At 47.4% G+C, this 24,968-nt stretch overlaps 1 protein-coding gene across 1 annotated transcript in view; it reads left to right on the top strand.

Moving 5' to 3' along the window:
• Positions 1-295: 295 nt before the first annotated feature.
• Positions 296-24,968, top strand: part of scgn (secretagogin, EF-hand calcium binding protein) — a 61,301-nt gene continuing 36,628 nt past the window's right edge. Inside the window, exons 1-2 of the mRNA XM_033014154.1 lie at positions 296-548; positions 14,219-14,289. Coding sequence (XP_032870045.1) covers positions 476-548; positions 14,219-14,289 — 144 coding nt within the window. The 5' untranslated portion in view covers positions 296-475. The remainder of the gene's footprint in view (positions 549-14,218; positions 14,290-24,968) is intronic.

Below are 24,968 nucleotides of genomic sequence, written 5' to 3'. Positions count from 1 at the left end.
ACAATGACAATTAAAATTGAATCTGAATCTGAATCTGAATCTGATTTCTTTAGTTAGAGGGTGGTGAATCTGTGGAATTAATTGCCACAGAAGTTACTCCAGCATTTTTTGTGCCTGTCTCACAGACACTGGGACTCAACGAGACGAGCTTTGGACCTTCTTAGCTTCCTGGGGCTGAGTTATTATTCCGAACAGATATTCAATGCAGACTTTGCTGAGTGAGAGTGCAACACACACACACACACACAGTTCAATTGGATGAGGAGGGGTCGGGGGGAGGAGCTGGGAGCCGGTAGCTCGTCAGCTGCAGGGCGGACTGAGGGGCAGTGTTGGGCTGCTTGTGAACTCAGCGTGGACTTGTAACAGTTTCTCTGGCAGTGGAAGGTTCGCATCCCGCCCGCCCGCCGGCCGCAGTGAGAGGAGGCAGCCAGCATTTGCAAACTTTTCATCTCCCCCACCCTCTCCCAACAGGACCATGGACAGCCCCTTCTTCGACAACTTAGACGCCGCCGGATTTCTGCGGATTTGGCAACGCTTTGACGCTGATGGTAATTAATTTTTTTTGTTTTATTTTATGCAAAACAAAACTACAAAAAATGCCCTTTGCGCCTTTCATCCGCTTAGAACGAGCGTGTGGTTTGATGCAGGCGTCATTTGTGTGCGGAAAAAACTCTCTGGAAATGTCATTTAAATTGTCTTTAATTAAACGCAAGTTTAATGTTAAGGTAATTCAGATTGGGCTCCTCGGTGGATTGTTGTGAGTCTGAAGAAGGCTCACCAGAGATGGACACAAAAATGCTGGAGTAACTCAGCGGGTCAGGCAGCGTCTCTGGAGAGAAGGAATGGGGTGATGTTCAGGATTTTCTGCAGACTGAGAGACAGGGGGGGGAGGAGAGACTTGAGGTTTAAACATGTACAGATCAGATCAGATCAGATCGCCTGCACAGATGCTGCCTGTCCCGCCGAGTTACTCCAGCACTTTGTGCCCCTTTTATATTAAACCAGCGTCTGCAGTTCCTTGTATCTACGTTTACAACAAGGACGGGTGGGCTGTTAAAACCGTGAACACTCTCTCCCCTTCCATCGCCCGATTCTACCATGGTTTATTAAGATGCATCATTGCAGAGTGAATAAGTAGGAAGCTAGACACTTGGGCAGCTTACACCCCAGCTGTATAGACATTGATTTCTCTAACTTCAAGTAACACCCTCTCTCTCTGTCGCTCCCCATCCTAGTTTTCCGACTGATTAAACATTACTCTCTGTACGCCTCGCTGTCAGCTTCCCTCAGCTAACATTGAACCATTCAACATTTCCTTCTCAGCGTCTGCTTTGATCTGTCGTTTTCACACCTTACCCTTCCATATCTCTAGGCTCCCTCTCCCCTGACTCTCAGTCAGTGTGAAGAAGGGTCTCGACCCAGAAACGTCGCCCATTCCTTCTCTCCGGAGATGCTGCCCGTCCCACTGAGTTACTCCAGCATTTTGTATCTATCTTCATCACGGTTTGATTACAAGGGTTTTTTTTCCAGTTGTTTGGATAGATTCGACCAATTTAAATTATGGCAGAGAAATCCCTGTTGTCCTGCCCGTCTCTAAGACGCCCGGTACTTAAAACGTCCTTGTTAGCTCGTCTGATGATAGATTCCTGGAGTAACTCAGCAGGACAAGCAGCATCTCTGGAGAGAAGGAACGGGGGCCGTTTCGGGTCGGGGGCCCTGCTTCAGGGTGAGAGTCGGGGGAGAGGGAGTCTAGAGATATTGAAGGTTAAGGTGCCGCCGCATTCACTATTAACCTGTCTGTCTTTGGAGTGTGGGAGAACCCGGGTCTCCAGCGCTGCATGGGCAGTCACGGTAGAGTTGCTGCCTGACAGCAAAATGCAGCGCCGGAGTCCCGGGTTCGATCCCGACCACGGGTGCTGTCTGTACGGAGTTTGTACCTTCTCCCCGTGACCTGCGTGGGTTTTCTCCGAAATCTTCGGGTTCCTCACACACTCCAAAGAGGTACAGGTTTGTAGGTTAATTGGCTTGGTAAATGTAAAAATTGTCCAGTATAAAATTGTCCAACTTCCAGTACATTCCCTGGTGGACTCTTCAGAAGGTACAAGGCAGCAACTCTATCGCTGCTGCCTGTTCCATTCACTTCTCCTAAGTACTGTCTGTCTCTCATTCCACTTTCCCCTGACCGTCAGTCTGCAGAAGGGTCTCGACCCAAAACGTCACCCATTCCTTTCTCTCCAGAGATGCTGCCTGTCTCGCTGAGTTACCCCAGCCTCTTTGGTTTAAACAAGCATCTGCAGTTCCCCCCCCCCCCCTACAATATTTTGTCTGCTGTACGTCTAAGCTAAACACTTCTCACCTCAACTACCTCAGAGTCTACAGCAGTAGAAGCAGATTCTCCTCAACCCTAAGGTAGTTTCGCAACAAGTGCACAAGTTATAGAAGTAGAATTAGGCCATTCGGCCCATCGTGTCTACTCTGCCATTCAATCATGACTGATCTCTGCCTCCTAATCCCATTTTCCTGCCCTCTCCCCATAACCCTTGACCACCATTCTAATCAACAAATTGTCTATCTCTGCCTTAAAAATATCCACTGACTTGGCCTCCACAGCCCTCTGTGGCAATGTTCCACAGATTAACTACCCTCTGACTAAAGAAGTTCCTTTTCACCTCCTTTCTAAAAGAGTGCCCTTTAATTCTGAGGCTATGACCTCTGGCCACTAGACTCTCCCAACATTGAAGAAACATTTAGTCAGGTACATGGATCGGACAGGTTTAGAGAGATATGGGCCAAACGCAGGTAGTGTAGGTTGGACATGTTGGTTGGTGTGGGCAAGTTGGGCCGAAGGGCCTGTTTCCACACTCTATCACTCTATCAATGCTTGCATTTATTTCAGGAGGACAGGAATACTAAAACAGGGATGTAATGCTGAGGCTCTATAAGGCGCTGGCAGGCCTCATTTGGAGTATTGCGAGCAATTTTGTGCCCCATATCTGAGGAAGGATGTGCTGGCTCTGGAGAAGGTGCAGAGGTTGTTTACAAGAATGATCCCAGGAATGAGTGGGTTAACATATGATGAGCGTTTGTTGGCACTGGGCCTGTACTCGCTGGAGAAGGATGAGGGGGTTCCTCATAGAAACTTACCAAATAATGAAAGGCTTGGATAGAGTGGATGTGGAGAGGATGTTTCCACCAGTGGGAGAGTCCAGGACCAGAGGTCATAGCCGCAGAATTGAGGGTCGTTCCTTTAGGAAGGAGATGAGGAGGAATTCCTTTACTCAGAGGGTGGTGAATCTGTGGAATTCACTGTGGAGGCCAAGTTAATAATAATAATAATAATAATAATATCTTTTATTGTCATTGCACATAAGTGCAACGAGATTTGGTTTGCAGCTTCCATCCGATGTCATAACATAAATAACTAATAAAATTTAGATTTAGATACCCCGAGAAATAGTTTGTAAAAAGAACAGTAAAACAGTCAAAACAGACTAAAGTGCAGATGTGTCTGTGCGACGTGACCATCCGAGGGAGACAGTCCATGGGGATTAATGGATATTCTTAAGGGATAGATAGATAGATAGATAGATAGATAGATAGATAGATAGATAGATAGATAGATAGATAGATAGATAGATAGATAGATCGATAGATCGATAGATAGATAGATAGATAGATAGATAGATAGATAGATAGATAGATAGATAGATAGATAGATAGATAGATAGATAGATAGATATTGCAGGAAGGAACTGCAGATGCTGGTTTAAACCGATAGATAGTTAAAATAGATTCTTGATTGGTAAGAGTGCCGGGCTGACAGGGAGAAGACAGGAGAATGTAGTTAGGAGGGAGAGGTAGATTGGCCACTATGGAATGGCAGAGTAGACTGGATGGGCCGAATGGCCTAATTCTGCTCCCATCACTTATGAACATTATTGTAATTTTCGACCGCTTCACTGCATGTCTCGTCTCTGTAACACAATGGAACCTGGTCTTTGACAGTGCTTATCTCATCGTGCCAGATGGCTCTGTGAGTTGTAAAGTGTTTAAACAGTGTATAGAGCCAGGTGGGACATGTTAACAAATAAACCTGGTCAATGTACTGATTGAATGATTCATTTGCCAAACGCAGGCTGTAAGTACAAGGAGAACTAATGACCCAAAGCAAACAGCCAGGTGCTCCAACCCACAGACTGTAACCTTATCCACCATTTTTATAAAATGTCGAAGCAGTCCCTACCCTGGCCACTCCCTCTTCTCCCCTCTCCCATTGGGCAAAAGGTACAGAAGTGTGAAAACGCACACCTCCAGATTCAGGGGATGGTTTCTTCCCAACTGTTATCAGGCAACTGAATCATCCTACCACAACCAGAGAGCAGTCCTGAACTGTTCAAGAAGGAACTGCAGATGCTGGAAAAATCGAAGGTAGACAAAAATGTTGGAGAAACTCAGCGGGTGAGGCAGCATCTATGGAGCAAAGGAATAGATGACGTTTCGGGTCGAGACCCTTCTTCAGACTGAAGCAGGGTCTCGACCCGCAACGTCACCTATTCCTTCGCTCCATAGATGCTGCTCACCCGATAACTTTATCCAGCATTTTTGTCTACCTCGGACTATCCTTGATCAGACTTTGCTGGCTTTATCTTGCTCTAGACGCTATTTATTCCCTTATCATGTATACGCTATAATGGCTCGATTGTAATCATGTATTGTCTTGCTGCTGTGTAAGAAGCAACTGCAGATGCTGGTTTAAATCGAAGCTAGACACAAGAAGATAGATAGATAGATATAATTTATTGCCACACAACCAGGGTTGGTGGAAATTTGGGTTGTCAGCAGCAGTACAATAATAAAGAACACACAATAAAACTGTAACACAAACATCCACCACAGCATTCATCACTGTGGTGGAAGGCACAAAAATTTGGCCAGTCCTCCTCCATTTACCCCCCCGTGTACAGGACCAGAGTCCAGTCAGTCCAGGATCGGCTCTTCCTCACCGGAGACCGCGGCTTTAGATTGTTGTAGGCCGCAGGCCGGCGGTCGAGATTTAAAGTCCCCGCCGCAGCCAGAAGCACCGTAGACTGCAGGGCCGGCGGTCGAAGCTCCCCTCCAGGGGTGATGATAAGTCCATGCCGGCCCCGCGGTAGAAGTTGGCCGCGGGCCGGCAGTGATGGCTTCTTCTTCCCCCGGGTCCCCCACGAGGGATGCCGGGCTGTAGACGCCGCACCAGCTGGAGCTCTGCAGACCGCGGCTTCAGGCTGCGACCTCAGGCTGCCGGCTGCCCCGGGCCAGCGAAACGGAGCGCTCCCCTCCAGCGAGCCCCAGCGATGGTCGCCCGCTCCACGCCGAGAGTCCACGCTGCGCCCGCCGCTGAAGCCCCGGGCACGTCTCCGGGAAAGGCCGCGTCGATCCTTGATGTTAGGCCACGGGGGAGGCGACCTGGAAAAAGTCGCCTCTCCATGGAGGAGGCGACCGAAGCGGTTTCCCCCTTACCCCCCCCCACACCACCCCCCACACAAAACACACGAAGAAACACAAAATACACACTTTAAAACATACTAAAAAATAAAAAAAAGCTGGAAAAACTGACGCGCTGCTGACATGGCTGCACACAGAGGAGCGCCCCCTACATGATGGAGTAACTCAGCGGGACAGGCAGCATCTCTGGAGAGAAGGAGTGGGCGACGTTATCGGGACGAGACCCTTCTTCAGACGAAGTGTCTCGACCCGAAACGTCACCCATTGTCTTTCCGCTGACTGGTTAGCACACAATAAAAGCTTTTCACTGTACCTCGGTACATGTGACAATAAACACAACTGAACTGAACAATGATAAAAAATATATTTTATTTTTCTTCTTGTGGATATTGGTTTATTATTGCCACGTGTGCCGAGGAAAAGTAAAAAAAGTTTTTGTTAGCGTGCTCCTTTAATTTAGTTTAGTACCAAGCTGGAAAAGGGTGCAGAGAAGATTTACGAGGATGTTGCCAGGACTCGAGGGCCTGAGCTATAGGGAGGGGTTGAGCAGGCTGGGACTCTATTCCTTGGAGCGCAGAAGGATGAGGGGTGATCTTGCAGAGGAGTACAAACTCATGAGAGGAATCGATCGGGTAGATGCACAGAGTCTCTTGCCCAAAGTTGGGGAATCCAGAACCAGAGGACATGGGTTCAAGGTGAAGGGGGAAAGATTTAATAGGAACCTGAGAGGTAACTTTTTCACACAAAGGGTGGTGGGTGTATGGAACGAGCTGCCAGAGGAGGCAGTTGAGGTAGGTAGTATCGTAATGTTTACGAAACATTTAGACTGGATATTTTTGAAGCAGAGATAGATAGATTCTTGATTAGTACAGATGTCAGGGGTTATGGAGAGAAGACAGGAGAATGGGGTTAGGAGATAGATCAGCCATGATTGAATGGTGGAGTAGACTTGATGGGCCAAATGGCCTCATTCTGATCCTATTACTTATGACCTTATGACAGGTACATGGATAGGACAGGTTTAGAGGGATCTGGGCCAAAGGCAGGAAGGTGGGACTAGTGTAGACAATAGACAATAGGTGCAGGAGGAGGCCATTCGGCCCTTCGAGCCAGCACCGACATTCAATGTGATCATGGCTGATCATCCCCAATCAGTACCCCGTTCCTGCCTTCTCCCCATAATCCCCTGACTCAGCTATTTTTAAGAGTCCTATCTAGCTCTCTCTTGAAAGCATCCAGAGAACCGGCCTCCACCGCCCTCTGAGGCAGAGAATTCCACAGATTCGCCACTTTCTGTGAGAAAAAGCGTTTCCTCGTCTCCGTTCTAATTGGCTTACTCCTTATTCTTATGTAGATGAGACATGTTGGTAGATGCGGGCCGAAGGGCCTTTTTCCACACTGTATAGAGTCGTAGAGTGTGGAAACAGGCTCTTCGGCCCAGCTTGCCCACACTGTCCAACATGTCACAGCTACCGACGTTTGGTCCATATCTCTCCAAACGTGTCCTATCCATGTACCTGTCTAACTGCTTCTTACACGTTGCGATAGTCCCAGCCTCAGCTTGTTCCACACACCCACCACTCTCTAGATATTACAACATTTTAAAGTGTATTTTCCTTCAGTGATGTTGAAGTATTTTTAATCTGGGCTGCTGCACGGAGACTTGCAGTTATTGTTGGTGAGGAGCTGTTTTATTTCCATTCAGTGTACTGAATGCTCCATTCAAGGCTCCCTGCTGCATGATGCGCGGGCGGGGGGGGGGGGGGGGGGGGGGGGGGGCTGCACCATCAGAGCAGTCACAGTGTATGACCTTCTCCATGTCCTTCAGCACACAATTGCACCCAAGCAGAATTACAACACAGCTTGAGAAGGGCTTGTATAACTGTGCGGGTTTAGACAAAGTAGTTTAGCTGAGTTTATTGTCACGTGCACCGAGGTACAGTGAAAAGCGTTTGTTGCGTGCTAGCCAGTCAGCGGAAAGACACCTGATTGCAATCGTGCCACCCGCAGTGTATAGATACATGATAAAGGGAATAACATGAATAACTTTTAGTACAAGATAAAGCAAGCGACGTCCGATCAATGATAGTCCAAGGGTTTCCAATGAGGTATAGACAACCGATAATAGACATTAGATGCAGGAGTAGGCCATTCGTCCCTTCGAGCCAGCACCGCCATTCAATGGAAGGGAGGTTGGGTTTGTGTGATGGTCAGGGCTGTGTCCACGTCCCTTTGCGGTATGATGTCTGTTTATCAGTCTGCACACAGCATTAAAGCAATGTGTCCCCTCTAGCTTTCCCCGCCCTGACTCTCAGTCTGATGATTGGTATCGAACCGAAACGTCACCTATTCCTTTCCTCCAGAGATGCTGCCTGACCCGTTGAGTTCCTACAGCACCTTGTGTCTATCTTCGGTGTGAACCAGCATCTGGTAACGGATGCGCAGGGTAGAGTTGCTATCTTACAGCTCTTGCCGCGCTGGAGACCCGGGTTTGTTCCCGACTACGGGCGCTGTCTGTACAGAGTTTGTACGTTCTCCCCGTGACCTGCGTGGGTTTTCTCCGAGATCTTCAGTTTCCACCCACACTCCAAAGACGTACAGGTTTGTAGGTTAAACTAGACTAAGTGGGACCCGTTGGGTCCCAGCATCACACGGGGGGGCTGGTCACCAACGCAATATTCCACCTCTCCACCAATTCCAATATTGCTAGCCAATGGGGCGGGGGGGCTGTCTGTTGCGCTAGTATGGGTGTTGCGGGCCGAAAGTACTGGTTTCCAGAGGGCTAGCATAGACATTGTGGGCCGAATGGATTCTTGGGCTGGCATCTAACTGTTGCAACAATTTTAAAAGCCAAGCCAAGGTAAACAATTGGGCTGCAGCCACCTGACAACCAAAATTCATTTTGTGAAGACAAACTTGTTAAAAAGGCGAGTCAAACAATTGGGCTGCAACCACCTGACAACCAAAATTCATTTTGTGAACACAAACTTGTTTAAAAAAAAGTCGAGGCAAACAATTGGGCTGCAGCCACGTGACAACCAAAATTCATTTTGTGAACACAAACTTGTTAAAAAGGCGAGGCAAACAATTGGGCTGCAGCCACCTGACAACCAAAATTCATTTTGTGAGCACAAACCTTTTTAAAAGGTGAGGCAAACAATTGGGCAACAGCCACTTTACAGCTGCATCGAGGGGACTCACCGTGGAGTAGACGTGCGTTCAGTTTTATTCGCAGCTCAGAGAGCCGTGACCCTCTCGCTTCCTGGGTCTGGCAGAGACTGAGGGACTACACTTCCAGTTTTTATAGTCCCTCCCCCCTGCCGCCAGAGGGAGCAGCAGAGAGAATGGCAAATTTGTTTTAAACATTAATATCTCTATGATTATTCATCAATGGGAAAAATCCTCTGGTCCCGGAAGGCGGAGGGGGGCTCTGGGTGAGGTGGCCAAAAATGTCGGCCGTAGGTGGCGGCTTTCTCTCAGAAATCGCAGCACAGTGGGCCAAAAGCGGTAAAGATCAGACTTTTAGTAATATATAGATGGCTTGGTAAATGTAAAAGTTGTCCCTAGTGGGTGTAGGATGGTGCAGGGATTTCTGGGCGGCACGGACCCGGTGGGCCGAAGGGCCTGTTTCTGCACGGTATCTCTAAACTAAACTAAACTAAAAAATCTGCAGTTCCTTCCTAAGCATCAAAGCAATCCTGAGTCCCGGCCTTCTCACGGAGTTGTTTTACATCCTCTGTCATGCCAGCAGGCTAAAGCAACATTTTTGTAACGTGAATCAGAAGAGGCAATGTCTTAGCATCCACGTAATAGGAAAGTCTGAAAACTGTGACCACCAGGTTGAAGAATAGATTTTTACTCACAAACATCAGGCTGTTATCAGGCAACTGAACCATCCTACCATCAACTAGAGAGCAGGTGAACCTGTATTTATTCAGTGAATGTTAGAGCCATGCATAAAGCCCAAGATGATAAAAACAAACGCACAGAAACATACAAACATAGACAATAGGTGCAGGAGTAGGCCATTCGGCCCCTTCGAGCCAGCACCGCCATTCAATATGATCATAGAAACATAGAAATTAGGTGCAGTAGTAGGCCATTCGGCCCTTCGAGCCTGCACCGCCATTCAATATGATCATGGCTGATCATCCAACTTAGTATCCCGTACCTGCCTTCTCTCCATACCCTCTGATCCCCTTAGCCACAAGGGCCACATCTAACTCCCTCTTAAATATAGCCAATGAACTGGCCTCGACTACCCTCTGTGGCAGGGAGTTCCAGAGATTCACCACTCTCTGTGTGAAAAAAGTTCTCCTCATCTCGGTTTTAAAGGATTTCCCCCTTATCCTTAAGCTGTGACCCCTTGTCCTGGACTTCCCCAACATCGGGAGCAATCTTCCTGCATCTAGCCTGTCCAACCCCTTAAGAATTTTGTAAGTTTCCACGGCTGATCATCCAAAATCAGTACCCGGTTCCTGCTTTCTCCTCGTATCCCCTGATTCCCTTAGCCCTAAGAGCTAAATCTAACTCTCTCTTGAAAACATCCAGTGAATTGGCCTCCACTGCCTTCTGTGGCAGAGAATTCCACAGATTCACAACTCTCTGGGTGAAAACGTTTCTCCTCATCTCAGTCTTAAAGCTATACTTGAGGGCACAGCTTTAAGGTTTAGTTTATTTTAGAGATGCAGCGCGGAAACAGGCCCTTCGTCCCACCGAGTCCACGCCGACCAGCGATCTCCACACATGAACGCTATCTATTCACACGAGGGACAATTTACATTTACACCAAGCCGATTGTCCTACAAACTGTACGTCTTTGGAGTGTGGGAGGAATACAGAGCACCTGGAGAAAACCCACGCAGGTCACAGGGAGAACGTACAAACTCCATTCAGGCAGCACCCGTAGTCAGGATCGAACCCGGGTTTCTGGCACCGCAAGGCAGCAACTCTGCCGCTGCGCCACCATGCAACCCAGTCCAGAACTACTAACAACCTCATTCCAGACCCTCGGACTATCTTTGATCGGATTTTACAGGCTTTATTTTGCACTAAACATTATTCACATTATTGCCTTTTATCATTTATCTCTGGATGGTTCGATTGTAATCATGTCTCATAAGATCATAACTGATTGGAGCAGAATTAGGCCATTTGTCCCATCAAGTCCACTCCTCCATTCAAACTCAGGAAGAATTTCATTGTTTGGGGAGATGGAAAGGAGAGACAAAGGACAAATAGATGGGAACGTCACCTATCCATTATCTCTAGAGTTGCTGCCTGACCCGCTGAGTTACTCCAGCACTTTGTGTCTGATTCGGACTGAAGATCTATTTCAAAGTGAAGAATTTAATTTCAAATGGAGCTTTAGTTTTCATGTTAGGGCTTTACATATGGTCATAAGTAATGGCAGTAGAATCAGGCCATTCGGCCCATCAAGTCCACTCTGCCATTCAATCATGGCTGATCTATCTCTCTCTCCTAGCCCCATTCTCCTGCCTTCTCCCCATAACCTCTGACACCCGTACTAATCAAGAATCTATTTATTTCTGCATTAAATATATCCATTGACCTGGCCTCCACAGCCTTCTGCGGCAATGAATTCCACAGATTCACCACCCTCCGACTAAAGAAATTCCTCCTCATCTTTCTAAAAGAACGTCCTTTAATTCTGAGGCTGTGACCTCTAGTCCCAGACTTTCCCACCAGTGGAAACATCCTCTCCATATCCACTCTATCCAAGCTTTTCATTGTCTTTCCGCTGACTGGTTAGCAGGCAGCATAAGCTTTCCACAGTACATGTGACAATAAACTAAACACAACCCAACTTGAATCAGGCACGAACACTGCACAACACTACCCTCATCTGCAAACTTCTCTGCACCTGTCTTTGGTAGTATTGAGAACACGGAGGTTTTTTTGCACTAGTAATGTAGTTATTACTTTATTGATTTTCTTTGTTAGATATTGTCTGTGTGGTATGACGTTCACTGGCCTGTTATGCTGCAGCAAGGAAGAATTGTTCTGTGGTCGGTACATATGGCACTGACCAGTACAGCACAGGAAGAGGTCCTTCGGCCCGCAGTGTTTGTGCCCATCGCGATTCTATCATTTACACACTCTTGGGTCCTTTAACGAAATATACGCAGCATTGGAGGATTTTCACCAATGAATTAATGAATGAATGGAGAAAGCACATCCTGAAGAGCAGTTTACAATATTACACGGCAAAATATGTAAAATACAGGGAATCTATCAACTATCCATAAAGTTCCTCCCCCTCTGTCTCCCCCTCTGTCTCCCTCTCTATCTCACTTAGTGTGTGTGTGTGTCTGTGTGCATCCGTAGTGTGTGTGTGTGTGTCTCTCACTCACTGTGTCTCTCTCTCGCTCTCTCGCTCTCTCGCTCTCTCGCTCTCTCGCTCTCTCGCTCTCTAGCTCTCTCTCTAGCTCTCTCTCTAGCTCTCTCTCTAGCTCTCTCTCTAGCTCTCTCTCTAGCTCTCTCTCTAGCTCTCTCTCTAGCTCTCTCTCTAGCTCTCTCTCTAGCTCTCTCTCTAGCTCTCTCTCTAGCTCTCTCTCTAGCTCTCTCTCTAGCTCTCTCTCTAGCTCTCTAGCTCTCTCTCTCTCTCTCTCTCTCTCTCTCTCTCTCTCTCTCTCTCTCTCTCTCTCTCTCTCTCTCTCTCTCTCTCAAGCTCTCTCTCTCTCTCTCTCTCTCTCAAGCTCTCTCTCTCTCTCTCAAGCTCTCTCTAATGGTGTAAGCCTGCACTGATATAATAACGTTATCCCTAAGAACAACAGTTGACTAACTGGCCATCCTCCTTTGTCATAATGGCGTGAGTTATGTTCCCTGTCAGACTCCGAGCTGGTCTGGGAAAGCAAAGCTTATCTCAGTGACCTCGCTGGTGGCCTCATCATTTACTGTTCCCTTCGAGTTAGCCGAAGCATTCTTCCAAAACATCTATTTGCTTTCCTCAGCAGGGATTGAAACATGGTGCTGCTAATTAAGCTGACTACTCCATTTTAGCTGATAGATTCATAGAGTGATACAGTGTGGAAACAGGCCCTTTGGCCCAACTTGCCCACACTGACCAACATGTCCCATCTACACTAGTCCCACCTGCCCGCGCTTAGCCCATATCCCTCTAAACCTGTCCTATCCACGTACCTGTCCAACTGTTTCTTAAACGTTGGGGTACTTCCAGCCTCAGCTACCTCCTCTGGCACCTTGCTTTATGACACCCGAGTTGCTTCAAACTCTGACTAGCCAGAGGTTAGTGCAAGCGGTTGCAGAGATTTAGTTTTCTTTAGAGATACAGCGCAGAAACGGGCCCTTCGGCCCACCAAGTCCGCGCCGACCAACGATGCCCGCACACATCCACCAAGCCAATTAACCTACAAAAATGTGCGTCTTTGGAGTGTGGAAGAAAACTGAAGATCTCGGAGAAAACCCACACAGGTCACGGGGAGAACGTACAAACCCCGTACAGACAGCACCCGTAGTTGGGTTTGAACCCGGGTCTCAGGGGCAGCAAGTGCTATAAGGCAGGGACTCTACTGCTGCGCCACCGTGCCGCCCCTGGTTTCATAGAACAGTACAGCACATTAACAGGCCCTTCGGCCCGCCATGTCTGTGCTGAATATAATGCCAAATCCAACTCTTATCTGCCTGCACATATTCCTAGTCCATCTATATCCATGTGCCTATCCAACAGTCTCTTATGTGCCACTAACGTATCTGCCTCCACCACCAGCCCTGGCAGTGCGCTCCAGCACTCACTACCCTCGGTGTAAAAACAATCTTGATTAACAACATCTTGCCTCTCTCACCGGCAGCACGGTGGTGCAGCGGTAGAGTTGCTGCCTCACAGCGCCAAAGACCCAGGTTCGATCCTGACTACAGACAGGTGATTGTTTGTACGTTATGACAATGGACAATTGGTGCAGGAGTAGGCCATTCGGCCCTTCGTGCCAGCACCACCATTCACTGTGATCATGGCTGATCATCCACTATCAGTATCCCGTTCCTGCCTTCTCCCCATATCCCTATCTTTAAGAGCTCTATCCAACTCTCTCTTGAAAGCCAGTGAATCCACTGCCTTCTGAGGCAGAGAATTCCACAAATTCATGTGAAAAAGTTTTTCCTCGTCTCCATTCTAAATGGCTTACCGCTTACTCTTAAACTGTGGCCCTTGGTTCTGGACTCCCCCAACATCGGGAACATGTTTCCAGCCTCTAGCGTGTCCAAACTCTTAATAATCTTATATGTTTCAATAAGATACCCTTTCATCCTTCTAAACTCCAGAGTTCACGTTCTCCTCGTGACCTATGTGGGTTTTCTCCGGTTTTCTACTGCACTCCAAAGATGTGCAGGTTTGTAGGCTAATTGGCTATGTGAAAGTTACAAGTTGTCCCTAGTTTGGGTAGGATAGTGTTACTGAGCAGGGATCGCTGGTTGGCGCAGACACGGTGGGCCGAAGGGCCTGTTTTCGAGCTGCATCTCTAAACTAAACCAAACCTTAAAGCTATGCCCTCTAGTATTTATTTTTACCATCCTGGGGTTCACGTATAGCCTTAACGTTCACTATATAAATAGCGACCCGCTGCAATTTTATTGTTCATTTATGCATATCTCGCAACAAAGGCTCGTTGCACAGACTTTTTGGGAAGCGGTTTGTTTGCTGTCTTTGTTCTTTATTCCTTTGTAAACCATTCTCCCTGTGTTCAACTCTGCCTAGATAATGGATATATTGAAGGCAAAGAACTGGATGACTTCTTTCTCCACCTTATGAAGAAACTTGGTACTGAGGTGAGTGTGCATCCTAATTAGGTTATAGGGTCATTAGGTGATAGGAGAAGAATTAGGCCATTCGGCCCATCAAGTCCAATCTGACATTCAATCATGGCTGATCTATCTCTCCCTCCTAACCCCATTCTCCTGCCTTCTCCCCATAACCTCTGACACCCGCACTAATCGAGAATCTATCTATATCTGCCTTAAAAATATCCACTGACTTGGCCTCCACAGCCCTCTGTGGCAAAGAATTCCACAGATTCACCACCCTCTGACTAAAGAAATTCCTCCTCATCTCTTTCCTAAAAGAACATCCTTTAATTCTGAGGCTGTGACCTCTAGTCCTAGACTCTCCCACGAGTGGAAACATCCTCTCCACATCCACTCTATCCAAGCCTTTCACTATTCTGTAAGTTTTAATGAGTTCCCCCCTCATTCTTCTAAATTCCAGCGCGTACAGGCCCAGTGCCGACAAACACTCATCATAGGTTAACCCACTCATTCCTGAGTTTGGTCAGAGGAAAGGGGCACTAGAGGTATGAAACAGTACAGAACAAATCAGAGCCAGCACCCATGACCAAGCAAAGGTGGAGCCCACAATGGTCCATTGTTGCTTTGTTTAGTTCATGGTCATGTGTAACGAGGTACAGTGAAAAGCTTTCCGCTTGCGTCGATGTGGTGATAACGAAGGGAAATGAACAGTTCCACTAGCAGGATGACAAGGGAGGGGGAGGGGGGAGAGAGCGAGAGAGAAAGAGAGAGGTCAGTGTGGGAACAGAGCCCCGCCTTCCATCCTGACCACGGTTGCTGCCTGTATGGTGTTTGCACGTTCTCCCCGTGACCTGCGTGGGTTTTGACCAACAACTTCGGTTTACTCCCACACTCCAAAGACGTACAGGTTTGTCGGTTAATTGGCTTTGTATATTTGCACAAATTGTCCTGGTGTGTGTAGGATCGTGTTAATGTGCGGGGGTCGCTGGTCGGCACAGACTCGGTGGGCCGAAGGGCCTGTTTCCACGCTGTGTCTCTAAACTAAACTGTATGTGGTTTATGCATTCTAGGCAGAGGAAGATGACATTTATATTCAGGCTGAGGCAATAAATATTCAAGCTGCCTTGTCTATCTCTTCTAAGAGCACATAAGAAGACAGAAAATTAAGTGATTGAGTTTGAAGGATTGAACTGACATCTCCCACTGGGGCATCCATTGAACTGAGCCGTAGACTTGTTATAAAACATTCTGTGCACTGTTTGTGCGGGATATCAGATTACACTTTCTGTCATGTCTATTACTCGTCAGACAGAGAGGTCATGTTTTTGACATTTAGTATAATCTATAGACAATAGTTTAAGAATAAGGAGTAAGCCATTTAGAACGGAGACGTGGAAAAACTTTTTCACCCAGAGAGTGGTGAGTCTGTGGAATTCTCTGCCTCAGAGTGCGGTGGAGGCAGGTTCCCTGGATACTTTCAAGAGAGAGCTAGATAGAGCTCTTAAAGATAGCGGAGTCAGGGGCTACAGGGAGATGGCAGGAACGGGGTACTGATTGTGGATGATCAGCCATGATCACATTGAATGGTGGTGCTGGCTCGAAGGGCTGAATGGCCAACTCCTGCATCTATTTTCTATGTATCTGTGTTTCTATCTCGCAAGGGACAGCAGCTTGTCTGGCTGCAACACTGTCCCACCCTGCTTTATCTCTAAATCTCCTTCAATCAGTAGCTCCAAGCTAATTCCCTTTCACGTCTGTTTTTTGTCAGGAAGGTTGCTCAAACATAAATAGTACATGTGTTGTCTTTGAATGATTGCTGCAGCTTCCTTATCTAGTTTGTGTAAATTGCTGGCCTGTGTTTCTTTCACGTGATGACCTCGATGACCCCGCAGAAAAATCTGACTTTATACAAATGTAAAAATATTGCACTTGTCACAAATCAGCAATAAGGCCAGAGAGAGCTCGATACAAGCCCAGTCGCTCCATTATTTCAACATGTGACAGTCCCGCCATCCTGGGAATTAACCTCGTGAACCTACGCTGCACTCCCTCAATAGCAAGAATGTCCTTCCTCGGATTTGGAGACTTACAGGCCTGTCCCACATTGGCTATTTTTTTAGGTGACTAGGCTGTCGCCACATGGTTGCCGGGGTGTCGCCTGTATGGTCGTGAGTAGCCTCCTCAGTCGCCCAAAGAGTCGTAGCATTTTTCTAGTCTCCTCTCGATTTTCAACATGCTCAAAAAAATTTCGGTGGCAATCAGAGACAGTGGGCTTGACGCCAATGAGCCCAGCGTGACTTCTCCTAACGTAGGTGCCGTTGTAGGTTATCGCCAGGTGACATAGGTTGTTGCTGGTGCTGACTTCGGTGAATTCCACTGGTGACTACCTACGTCAACCGGCGACAGGTGTCGTAGCTTGTTGCGGGTGGATGTGTGTTGACTTCGGATGTTGTAGCTTGTCCCTGTGTGGTCATTGGTGGACGTCCTAATGGGTCGCCGGTTGTCAGTAGCTTGCCGTTACTTGACGTTGACTAGGTGGTAGGTTATCGAAGCTTGTCGCAGACATTATCGTGGGGGGAGGGGGGGGGTGGTCCAGTCACCGGTTTTTCAGCGACCTGCTACGACTAAGAGCTTCGCCGGCAGTCGCGGAAAAAATTGCCTAAGTGGGACAGGCCTTTTAAACACTACAACCTCATATAGCTCTGAACTACAATAGACTATTATTAGTTTTATTATTATTGCCCCATATCCTTTGACTCGGCTATCTTTAAGAGCTCTGTCTCTGTCCTATCAATGTACCTGTCTAAATGTTTCTTAAACATTACAATAGTACCTGCCTCAACTACCTCCTCCGGCAGCTCGTTCCATACACCCACCCACCCTTTGTGTGAAAAAGTTACCCCTCGGATTGTCTAAATCTTTCCCCCTCCTCACCTTAAACCGCTGCCCTCTGGTTCTCGATTCCCCTACTCCTGGTAGGAGACTCTGCACATCCACACGATCTATTCCTCCGAAGATCTCGGAGAAAACCCACGCAGGCCACGGGGAGAACGTACAAACTCCGTACAGGCAGCACCCGTAGTCGGGGTCAAACCCGTGTCTCCGGCGCTGTAGGGCAAGAACTCTACCGCTGCATCACCGAGTCACCTAGTTAATCATTTGCACCAACTTGACCCCATAATGCTATTGTGATTGATTATTTTACTGTGGCAAGTGCTTAATTCATGTTCCTTTTCATTGGTCAATGCAATTTTGTTGAAGATATTAAACATCAAAAATGATAAATGATCCATTAAAGCAACTAATCGGCACCATGCTGATAGACGTAATACCTCCCATCATAGTGGGCATATCTCTAAATAATTTGCTATTTTAAAACACAACTGCAGGAGAATAAATTTGCTCATTTCAAGCCGGGAGCCAGATGTAAAGGAAGCCCATAAGGTCATAAGTGATAGGAGCAGAATTAGGCCATTTGGCCCATCGAGTCTACTCCGCCATTCAATCATGGCTGATCTATCTCTCCCTCTCCTGCCTTTTCCCCATGACCCCTAACACCCGTACTAAGCAACCTCCAGCTTAAATATATCCACTGACGTGGCCTCCACAGCCTTCTGCGGCAAAGAATTCCACAAATTCACCACCCTCCGACTAAAGAAATTCCTCCTCATCTCCTTTCTAAAAGAACGTCCTTGTATTCTGAGGCTATGACCTCTAGTCCTAGACTCTCCCACCAGTGGAAACATCCTCTCCACATCCACTCTATCCAGGCCTTTCACTATTCGGTACGTTTCAATGAAGTCCCCCCCTCATTTCTCTAAACTCCAGCGAGTACAGGCCCAGTGCCGTCAAACGAGCATCATGCATTAACCCACATATTCCTGGGATAATTCTTGTAAAACTCCTCTGGATCCTCTCCAGAGCCAGCACATCCTTCCTCGGATACGGGGCCTAGAACTGCTCACAATGCTCCAAATGTGGTCTGACCAGCACCTTACAGAGCCTCAGCATTACATCCCTGCATTTATACTCTAAGTGAGATGAGGAGGAAATAGCTTGAGCAAGAGATGGAGATAGAGGCAGAATGTTTTATTCCCAATTTTGTGATCTGCAGAGATTACAAAAATAGTAGCTTTCTCTTGGGTATGCAAGTTTGTGCTATGGTTGAATGAAGAATAAAAGATACAAGTTTATATTAATGATCTCTTCACCTCTGCCTATCCTTAGCCCCACGTCCCCGTCCCTTTTCATCTGTGCATTAATTGCCTCATACTGTGTTTTGTATTGAATTCTGTCTTTACTTTGTGTACTAGTCATGTCTCTACTATTTATTTCATTCCCCTTACATGTTTTTCCTCTACATGCTCATTTTTTGTACGGTGTCCTTGAGACTCTTGAAAGGCGCCCATAAATAAATTGTATTATTATTATTATTATCTCATGATTCAAAAGTGAAATGAACACTGGTTTTCTATTAAAGATAGTCACAAAGTGCTGGAGTAATTCAGCAGGTCAAGCAGCATCTCTGCAGAACATGAATGAATAAGAACATGAATGAATAAGAATAAGAATAAATTTGCCAAGTATTCACATACAAGGAATTTGCCTTGGTGCTCTGCCCGCAAGGGACAACATGACATGCAGTGACAGTTAGGAATGACATATAAAACATTAAACATTAATAATAAAACATTATCGATTAAACACGTGAATTAAATAAAATATCAGAGCAAATGGAGGCTACAGATGTTTGGTTATTGAGCAGAACTACTAGTAGAAAAAAAGCTGTTTTTATGTCTGGCTGTGGCAGCTTTGACAGTCCGGAGTCGCCTTCCAGAGGGAAGTGATTCAAAGAGTTTGTGGCCAGGGTGAGGGGTCAGAGATGATCTTGCCCGCTCGCTTCCTGGCCCTTGCAGTGTACAGTTCATCAATGGGGGGAAGGTTGCAGCCAATAACCTTCTCAGCTGATCGGATGTCGTGCTTGGTGGCTGAGCCAAACCAGACCATGATGGAGAAGGTGGATGGATAGATATGATTCAGGAATTAACCTATCAGGGAACCACCTTGCTGTTGCCGGCTCTTATGTAGTTTTTAGATTGGAGATACAACGCGGAAACAGGCCCTTCGGCCCGCCGTGTCCCTGCTGACCCGCGATCCCCATACACTGGCACTATCCTACACATACTAGGGACAATTTACAATCTTTACCAAAGCCAATTAACCTACAAACCTGTATGTCTTTGGAGTGTGGGAGGAAACCGGAGCATCTGGGGAAAACCCACGAGGGTCACGGGGAGAAGGTACAAACTCCGTACAGACAAGCTCCCATAGTCAGGATCGAACCCTGGTCTCTGGCACTGTAAGCGCTGTAAGGCAGCAACTCTACCGCCTCGCCATCATGTTTAGTATGGGCAAGTTGGGCCGAATGGCCTGTTTCCACGCTGTATGGCAGGGATATGATGGGCCGATGGGCTTTTTACTATGCTGGCATGGCCTTTGAGAATTGTGCAGCCGAAGTCACAGATGGGGGCAGAATGCAGGCAGCTGGGACTAGTGTCGATGGAGCATGATGGTCAGCGTGGGCAAGTTGGGCCGAAGGGCCTGCTTCCATGCTGTGTGACTGTACCTTCCAGAACTTCTGCCAGCCCTCGCCAGTGCTGCTGGTGAGAGCCAATGCTCTTGGGAGCGACTGGAAGGAAAAATCATGAGCAGGTTGTGATACCGTAGACAAAAATGCTGGAGAAACTCAGCGGGTGAGGCAGCATCTATGGAGCGAAGGAAATAGGCGACGTTTCGGGTCGAAGCCCTTCTTCAGACTGATGTGAGGGTGGGGGGGGGGGGGCGGGAGGAAGAAAGGAAGAGGTGGAGTCAGAGGGCTGAGGGGGAGGTGAGAAGGGGAGGAGAAAGTAAGGACTACCTGAAATTAGAGAAGTCAATGTTCATACTGCTGGGGTGCAAACTGCCCAAGCGAAATATGAGGTGCTGCTCCTCCAATATACGGTGGTCCTCACTCTGGCCATGGAGGAGGCCCTGGGCAGAAAGGTCGGATTCGAAATGGGAGGGGGAGTTGAAGTGTTGAGCCACCGGGAGATCAGGTTGGTTATTGGGAACCGAGCGGAGGTGCTGGGCCTACCGATCGCCAAGCCTACGCTTGGTCTCACCGGTGTAGAGCAACTAAAACCTAGAGCAGCGGATGCAGTAGATGAGGTTGGAGGAGATGCAGGTGAACCTCTGCCACACCTGGAAAGGCTGCTTGGGTCCTTGAATGGAGTCTAGTGGGGAGGTAAAGCGACAAGTGTAGCATTTCTTGCGGTTGCAAGGGAATTGACCAGGGAGTTGCGGTAATTGTGTTATTTGGAAACCAGGCCCAAGCTAAAATGAGATTTCGCTGATGCATTAGCTGGGATTTAACTACACAGATGAGCGTACACAATAACCTTGGCCACCCGTTTACTCTTAGAAATAATGCCTTTCCAGCTGGGTCGATTTGCTTCATAATTTGATTTAGGTTTTGATTGTTATCAATTTTTGTCCTTTCCCTTCTGCCTTTTACTCAGTTTAAGACAACCAAGATAACTGGTTTATTTTCAACAAATGAATTTGGCCTGTAGGTTAAACGCTTGGGAATAAAGACCAAACCAAGGTTTTAAGTTTTATACATCATCAACTGTAAAAAAATATTATTCTATAACTTATAGGGAGGTAGAGGACCAGGGAACATACATTGGAGGTTGAGGGTGATCTCATAGAGGTGTATACAATCTTGAGTAAATTGATAGGGTCTTTTAGGGTATTACCCAGGTATTGTCTATAACCTGGGTGATACCCACGTTATAGACAATAGACAATAGGTGCAGGAGTAGGCCATTCGGCCCTTCGAGCCAGCACCGCCATTCAATGTGATCATGGCTGATCATCCCTAATCAGTACCCCGTTCCTGCCTTCTCCCCATATCCCCTAACTCTGCTATCTTTAAGAGCCCTATCTAGCTCTCTCTTGAAAGTATCCAGAGAACTGGTCTCCACCACCCTCTGAGGCAGAGAATTCCACAGATTCACAACTCTCTGTGAGGAAAAAGTGTTTCCTCAGCTCCGTTCTAAATGACTTACCCCTGATTCTTAAACTGTGGCCCCTGGTTCTGGACTCCCCCAACATCGGGAACATGTTTCCTGTCTCTAGCGTGTCCAAACCCTGAATAATCTTATATGTTTCAATGAGATTCCCTCTCATCGTTCTAAACTCCAGAGTATACAAGCCCAGCCGCTCCATTCTCTCAGCATATGACAGTCCCACCATCCCGGGAATTAACCTTGTAAACCTACACTGCACTCCCTCAATAACAAGAATGTCCTTCGTCAAATTAGGGGACCAAAACTGCACACAATACTCCAGGTGTGATCTCACTCGGGCCCTGCACAACTGCAGGTTTTACCTAAGGGGCAGTTTTTTCACACAGAAAGTGGAGGGCACATGGAACAAACTGCCAGAGTTCGGTTAGGGCAGACACGTTGGCGCAGTGGTAGAGTTGCTGTGAATGCACGCAGCACCGGAGACCCGGGTTCGATCCTGACTATGGGTGCTGTCTGTACGGAGTCTGTACGTTCTCCCCGTGACCTGCGTGGGTTTTTATTCCGAGATCTTCGGTTTCCTCCCACACTCCAAAGACGTGCAGGTTTGTAGGTTAATTGGCTTGGTAAATGGAAAAATTATTCCTAGTGGGTGTAGGATGGTGTGAACGTGCGGGGATCGCTTGTCGGCGCGGACCCGGTGGGCTGACCGACCTGTTTCCGCAAAAATAACTCAAACATTAAAAAAACTAAAGGAGGTAGTTGAGGCAGGGACTATAACACAATTTACAAGACATGAGGGTCTTAGGCAGGGTAGGGGAGATAAGGGCCTGCCCACTTGGGCGTCATTTGCGTGTCATTTACGCAACATCATTTACGTGTTATGACGCGCGCATGGTGCGCATTATGTGCGCATGGTGCGTGGTGACGTAAGCAGTCGTGCGCGGCGCCCCAGGATTTTGGAATGTACAAAATCTTTGCGCGCCATCTGCGTGACGTGCAAATGACGCCCAAGTGGGACATGCCCTTTAGTAGGCGGGGTAGGGGAGTCAAGAACCAGAGGACTTGAGTTTATGGTGAGAGGGAAAGCTATAGGAAGAGATTGGGCAGTCCTTGGAACACGAGGCTGTGAGGTGTGATCTTATAGAAGTGCACAACATCATATGGGGCATTCGCCTTGTCAATTCCCCTCCTGAGTATAGAAGTTGGGAGGTCATGTTGCAGTTGTATAAGACGTTGGTGAGGCTGCATTTAGAGTATTGGGTTCGGTTATGGGCACCGTGTTGTAGGAAAGATGTTGTCAAGCTGGAAAGGGTTCCGCGGATGTTGCCAGGACTAGACGGTGTGAGCTACAGGGAGAGGTTGAGCAGGCTGGGACTCTATTTCTTGGAGCGCAGGAGGATGAGGGGTGATCTTACAGAGGTGTATAAAATGATGAGAGGAATAGATCGGGTAGACGCACAGAGTCTCTTGCCCAGAGTAGGAGAATCGATAGCCAGAGGACATAGGTTGAAGGTGAAGGGGTATAGATTTAATAGGAACCTGAGGGGTTTTGTCACACAAATGTGCAGCTATTTCATCTTTTATAATTGACTCCAGCATCTTCCCCACCACCGATGTCAGGCTAACTGGTCTATAATTCCCTGTTTTCCCTCTCCCAGCTACATTAGTCCCACCTGCCTGCGTTTGGTCCATATCCCTCCAAACCTATCCTATCCATGTACCTGTCCAACTGTTTCCTAAACGATGGGATACTCCCAGCCTCAACTACCTCCTCTGGCAACTTGTTCCACCACCCTTTGTGTGAAAAAGTTACTCCTCGGATTCCGATGAAATCTTTTCCCCTTCATCTTAAACCTAGGTCCTCTGGTCCTCGATTTCCTGGGCAAGAGACTCTGTGCATCTAACGATCTATTCCTCTCATGATTTTGTACACCTCTATAAGATCTCCCCTCATCCTCCTGCGCTCCATGGAATAGAGACCCAGCCTACTCAACCTCTATCTTTATAGCTCACACCCTCTAGTCCTGGCAACATCCTCGTAAATCTTTTCTGAACCCTTTCAAGCTTGACAATATCTTTCTTAAAACAATATCTTTCCTATAAATGGCCTAAGCCTTATTTTTAAACCTGTGACCCCTGGTTCTGGACTCGCCCAACATCGGGAACATTTTTACTGCATCTAGCCTGTCCAATCCCTTAAGAATTTTATATGTTTCTATAAGATATCCTCTCAACCTTCTAAATTCCAGCGAATACAAGCCCATTTGACCCCATTCTTTCATCATATCAGTACCGCCATGCCGGGACTTAACTCCCCATATCTTTCTCCGTTCTCATTTTTTGGTTTAGTTTCGAGATACAGCATGGAAACAGGCCCTTCGGCCCACTTAGTCCGTGCCGACCAGCGATCCCCGCACACTAGCACTATCCGACTCACACTAGCGACAATTTACAACTAACAGAAGACAATTCACCTACAAACCCGCACGTCTTAACAAGGAACTGCAGATAGACTCAAAATGCTGGAGTAACTCAGTGGGTCAGGCAGCATCTGTGGAGAACATGGATGGGTGACATTTTGGGTCAGGACCCTCCTCCAGAGCTACAGATGTTCACAAGTTATAGGAGGAGAATTAAGCCATTCGGCCCATCAAGTCTACATCGCCATTCAATCATGGCTGATCTCTGCCTCCTAATCCCATTTTCCTGCCTTCTCCCCATAACCCTTGACACCCGTTCTAATCAAGAATTTGCCTATCTCTGCCTTAAAAATATCCACTGACTCGGCCTCCACAGCCCTCTGACTAAAGAAGTTCCTCCTCACCTCCTTTCTAAAAGAGCGCCCTCATTCTGAGGCTATGACCAATGGTCCTAGACTCTCCCACCTGTAGAAACATCCTCTCCACATCCACTCTATCTATGCCTTTCATTATTCTGTAAGTTTCAATGAGGTCCCCCCTCAACCTTCTAAACTCCAGCGAGTACAGGCCCAGTGCTGTCAAATGCTCATCATAGGTTAACCCACTCATTATTGGAATCATTCTTGTAAACCTCCTCTGGACCCTCTCCACAGCCCGCACATCCCTCCTCAGATATGGGGCCCAAACGTGCTCACAATATTCCAAATGCGGCCCGACCAGTGCCTTATAGAGCCTCAGCATTACATCCCTGTTTTTGTATTCCAGTCCTCTAGCATTGGATTTGCCTTCCTTACTACTGATTCGACTCGCAAATTAACTTTTTGGGAGTCCTGCACGACACCCCCATGTCCCTTTGCACCTCCGATTTCTGAATTCTCCCTCCATTTTGAAAAAAAATTACGCCTTTATTCTAATTACCGAAATGCACGAGTCCACACTTTGCTACACAGAATTTCATCTGCCACTTCTCTGCCCTCTCTGCTAGTCCTTCTGCAGGGTTCTTGCTTCCTCTACACAGATGCCCAGAATAGGGGATTCTAGGACCAGAGGACATAGGCTCAAGGTGAAGGGGAAAAGATTTAATAGGAATCTGAGGGGTAACTTTTTCACACAAAGGGTGGTGGGTGTGTGGAACGAGCTGCCAGATGAGGAAGTTGAGGCAGGGACTATCCCAACGTTTAACAGTTTGACAAGTACATGGATAGGACGGGTT

Source organism: Amblyraja radiata, chromosome 2 (genome assembly GCF_010909765.2).
Source record: "Amblyraja radiata isolate CabotCenter1 chromosome 2, sAmbRad1.1.pri, whole genome shotgun sequence".
Lineage (NCBI taxonomy): Eukaryota > Metazoa > Chordata > Chondrichthyes > Rajiformes > Rajidae > Amblyraja > Amblyraja radiata.
The sequence above is the reverse complement of the archived record's forward strand: the minus strand, read 5'-3'. Positions and strand labels throughout refer to the sequence as shown.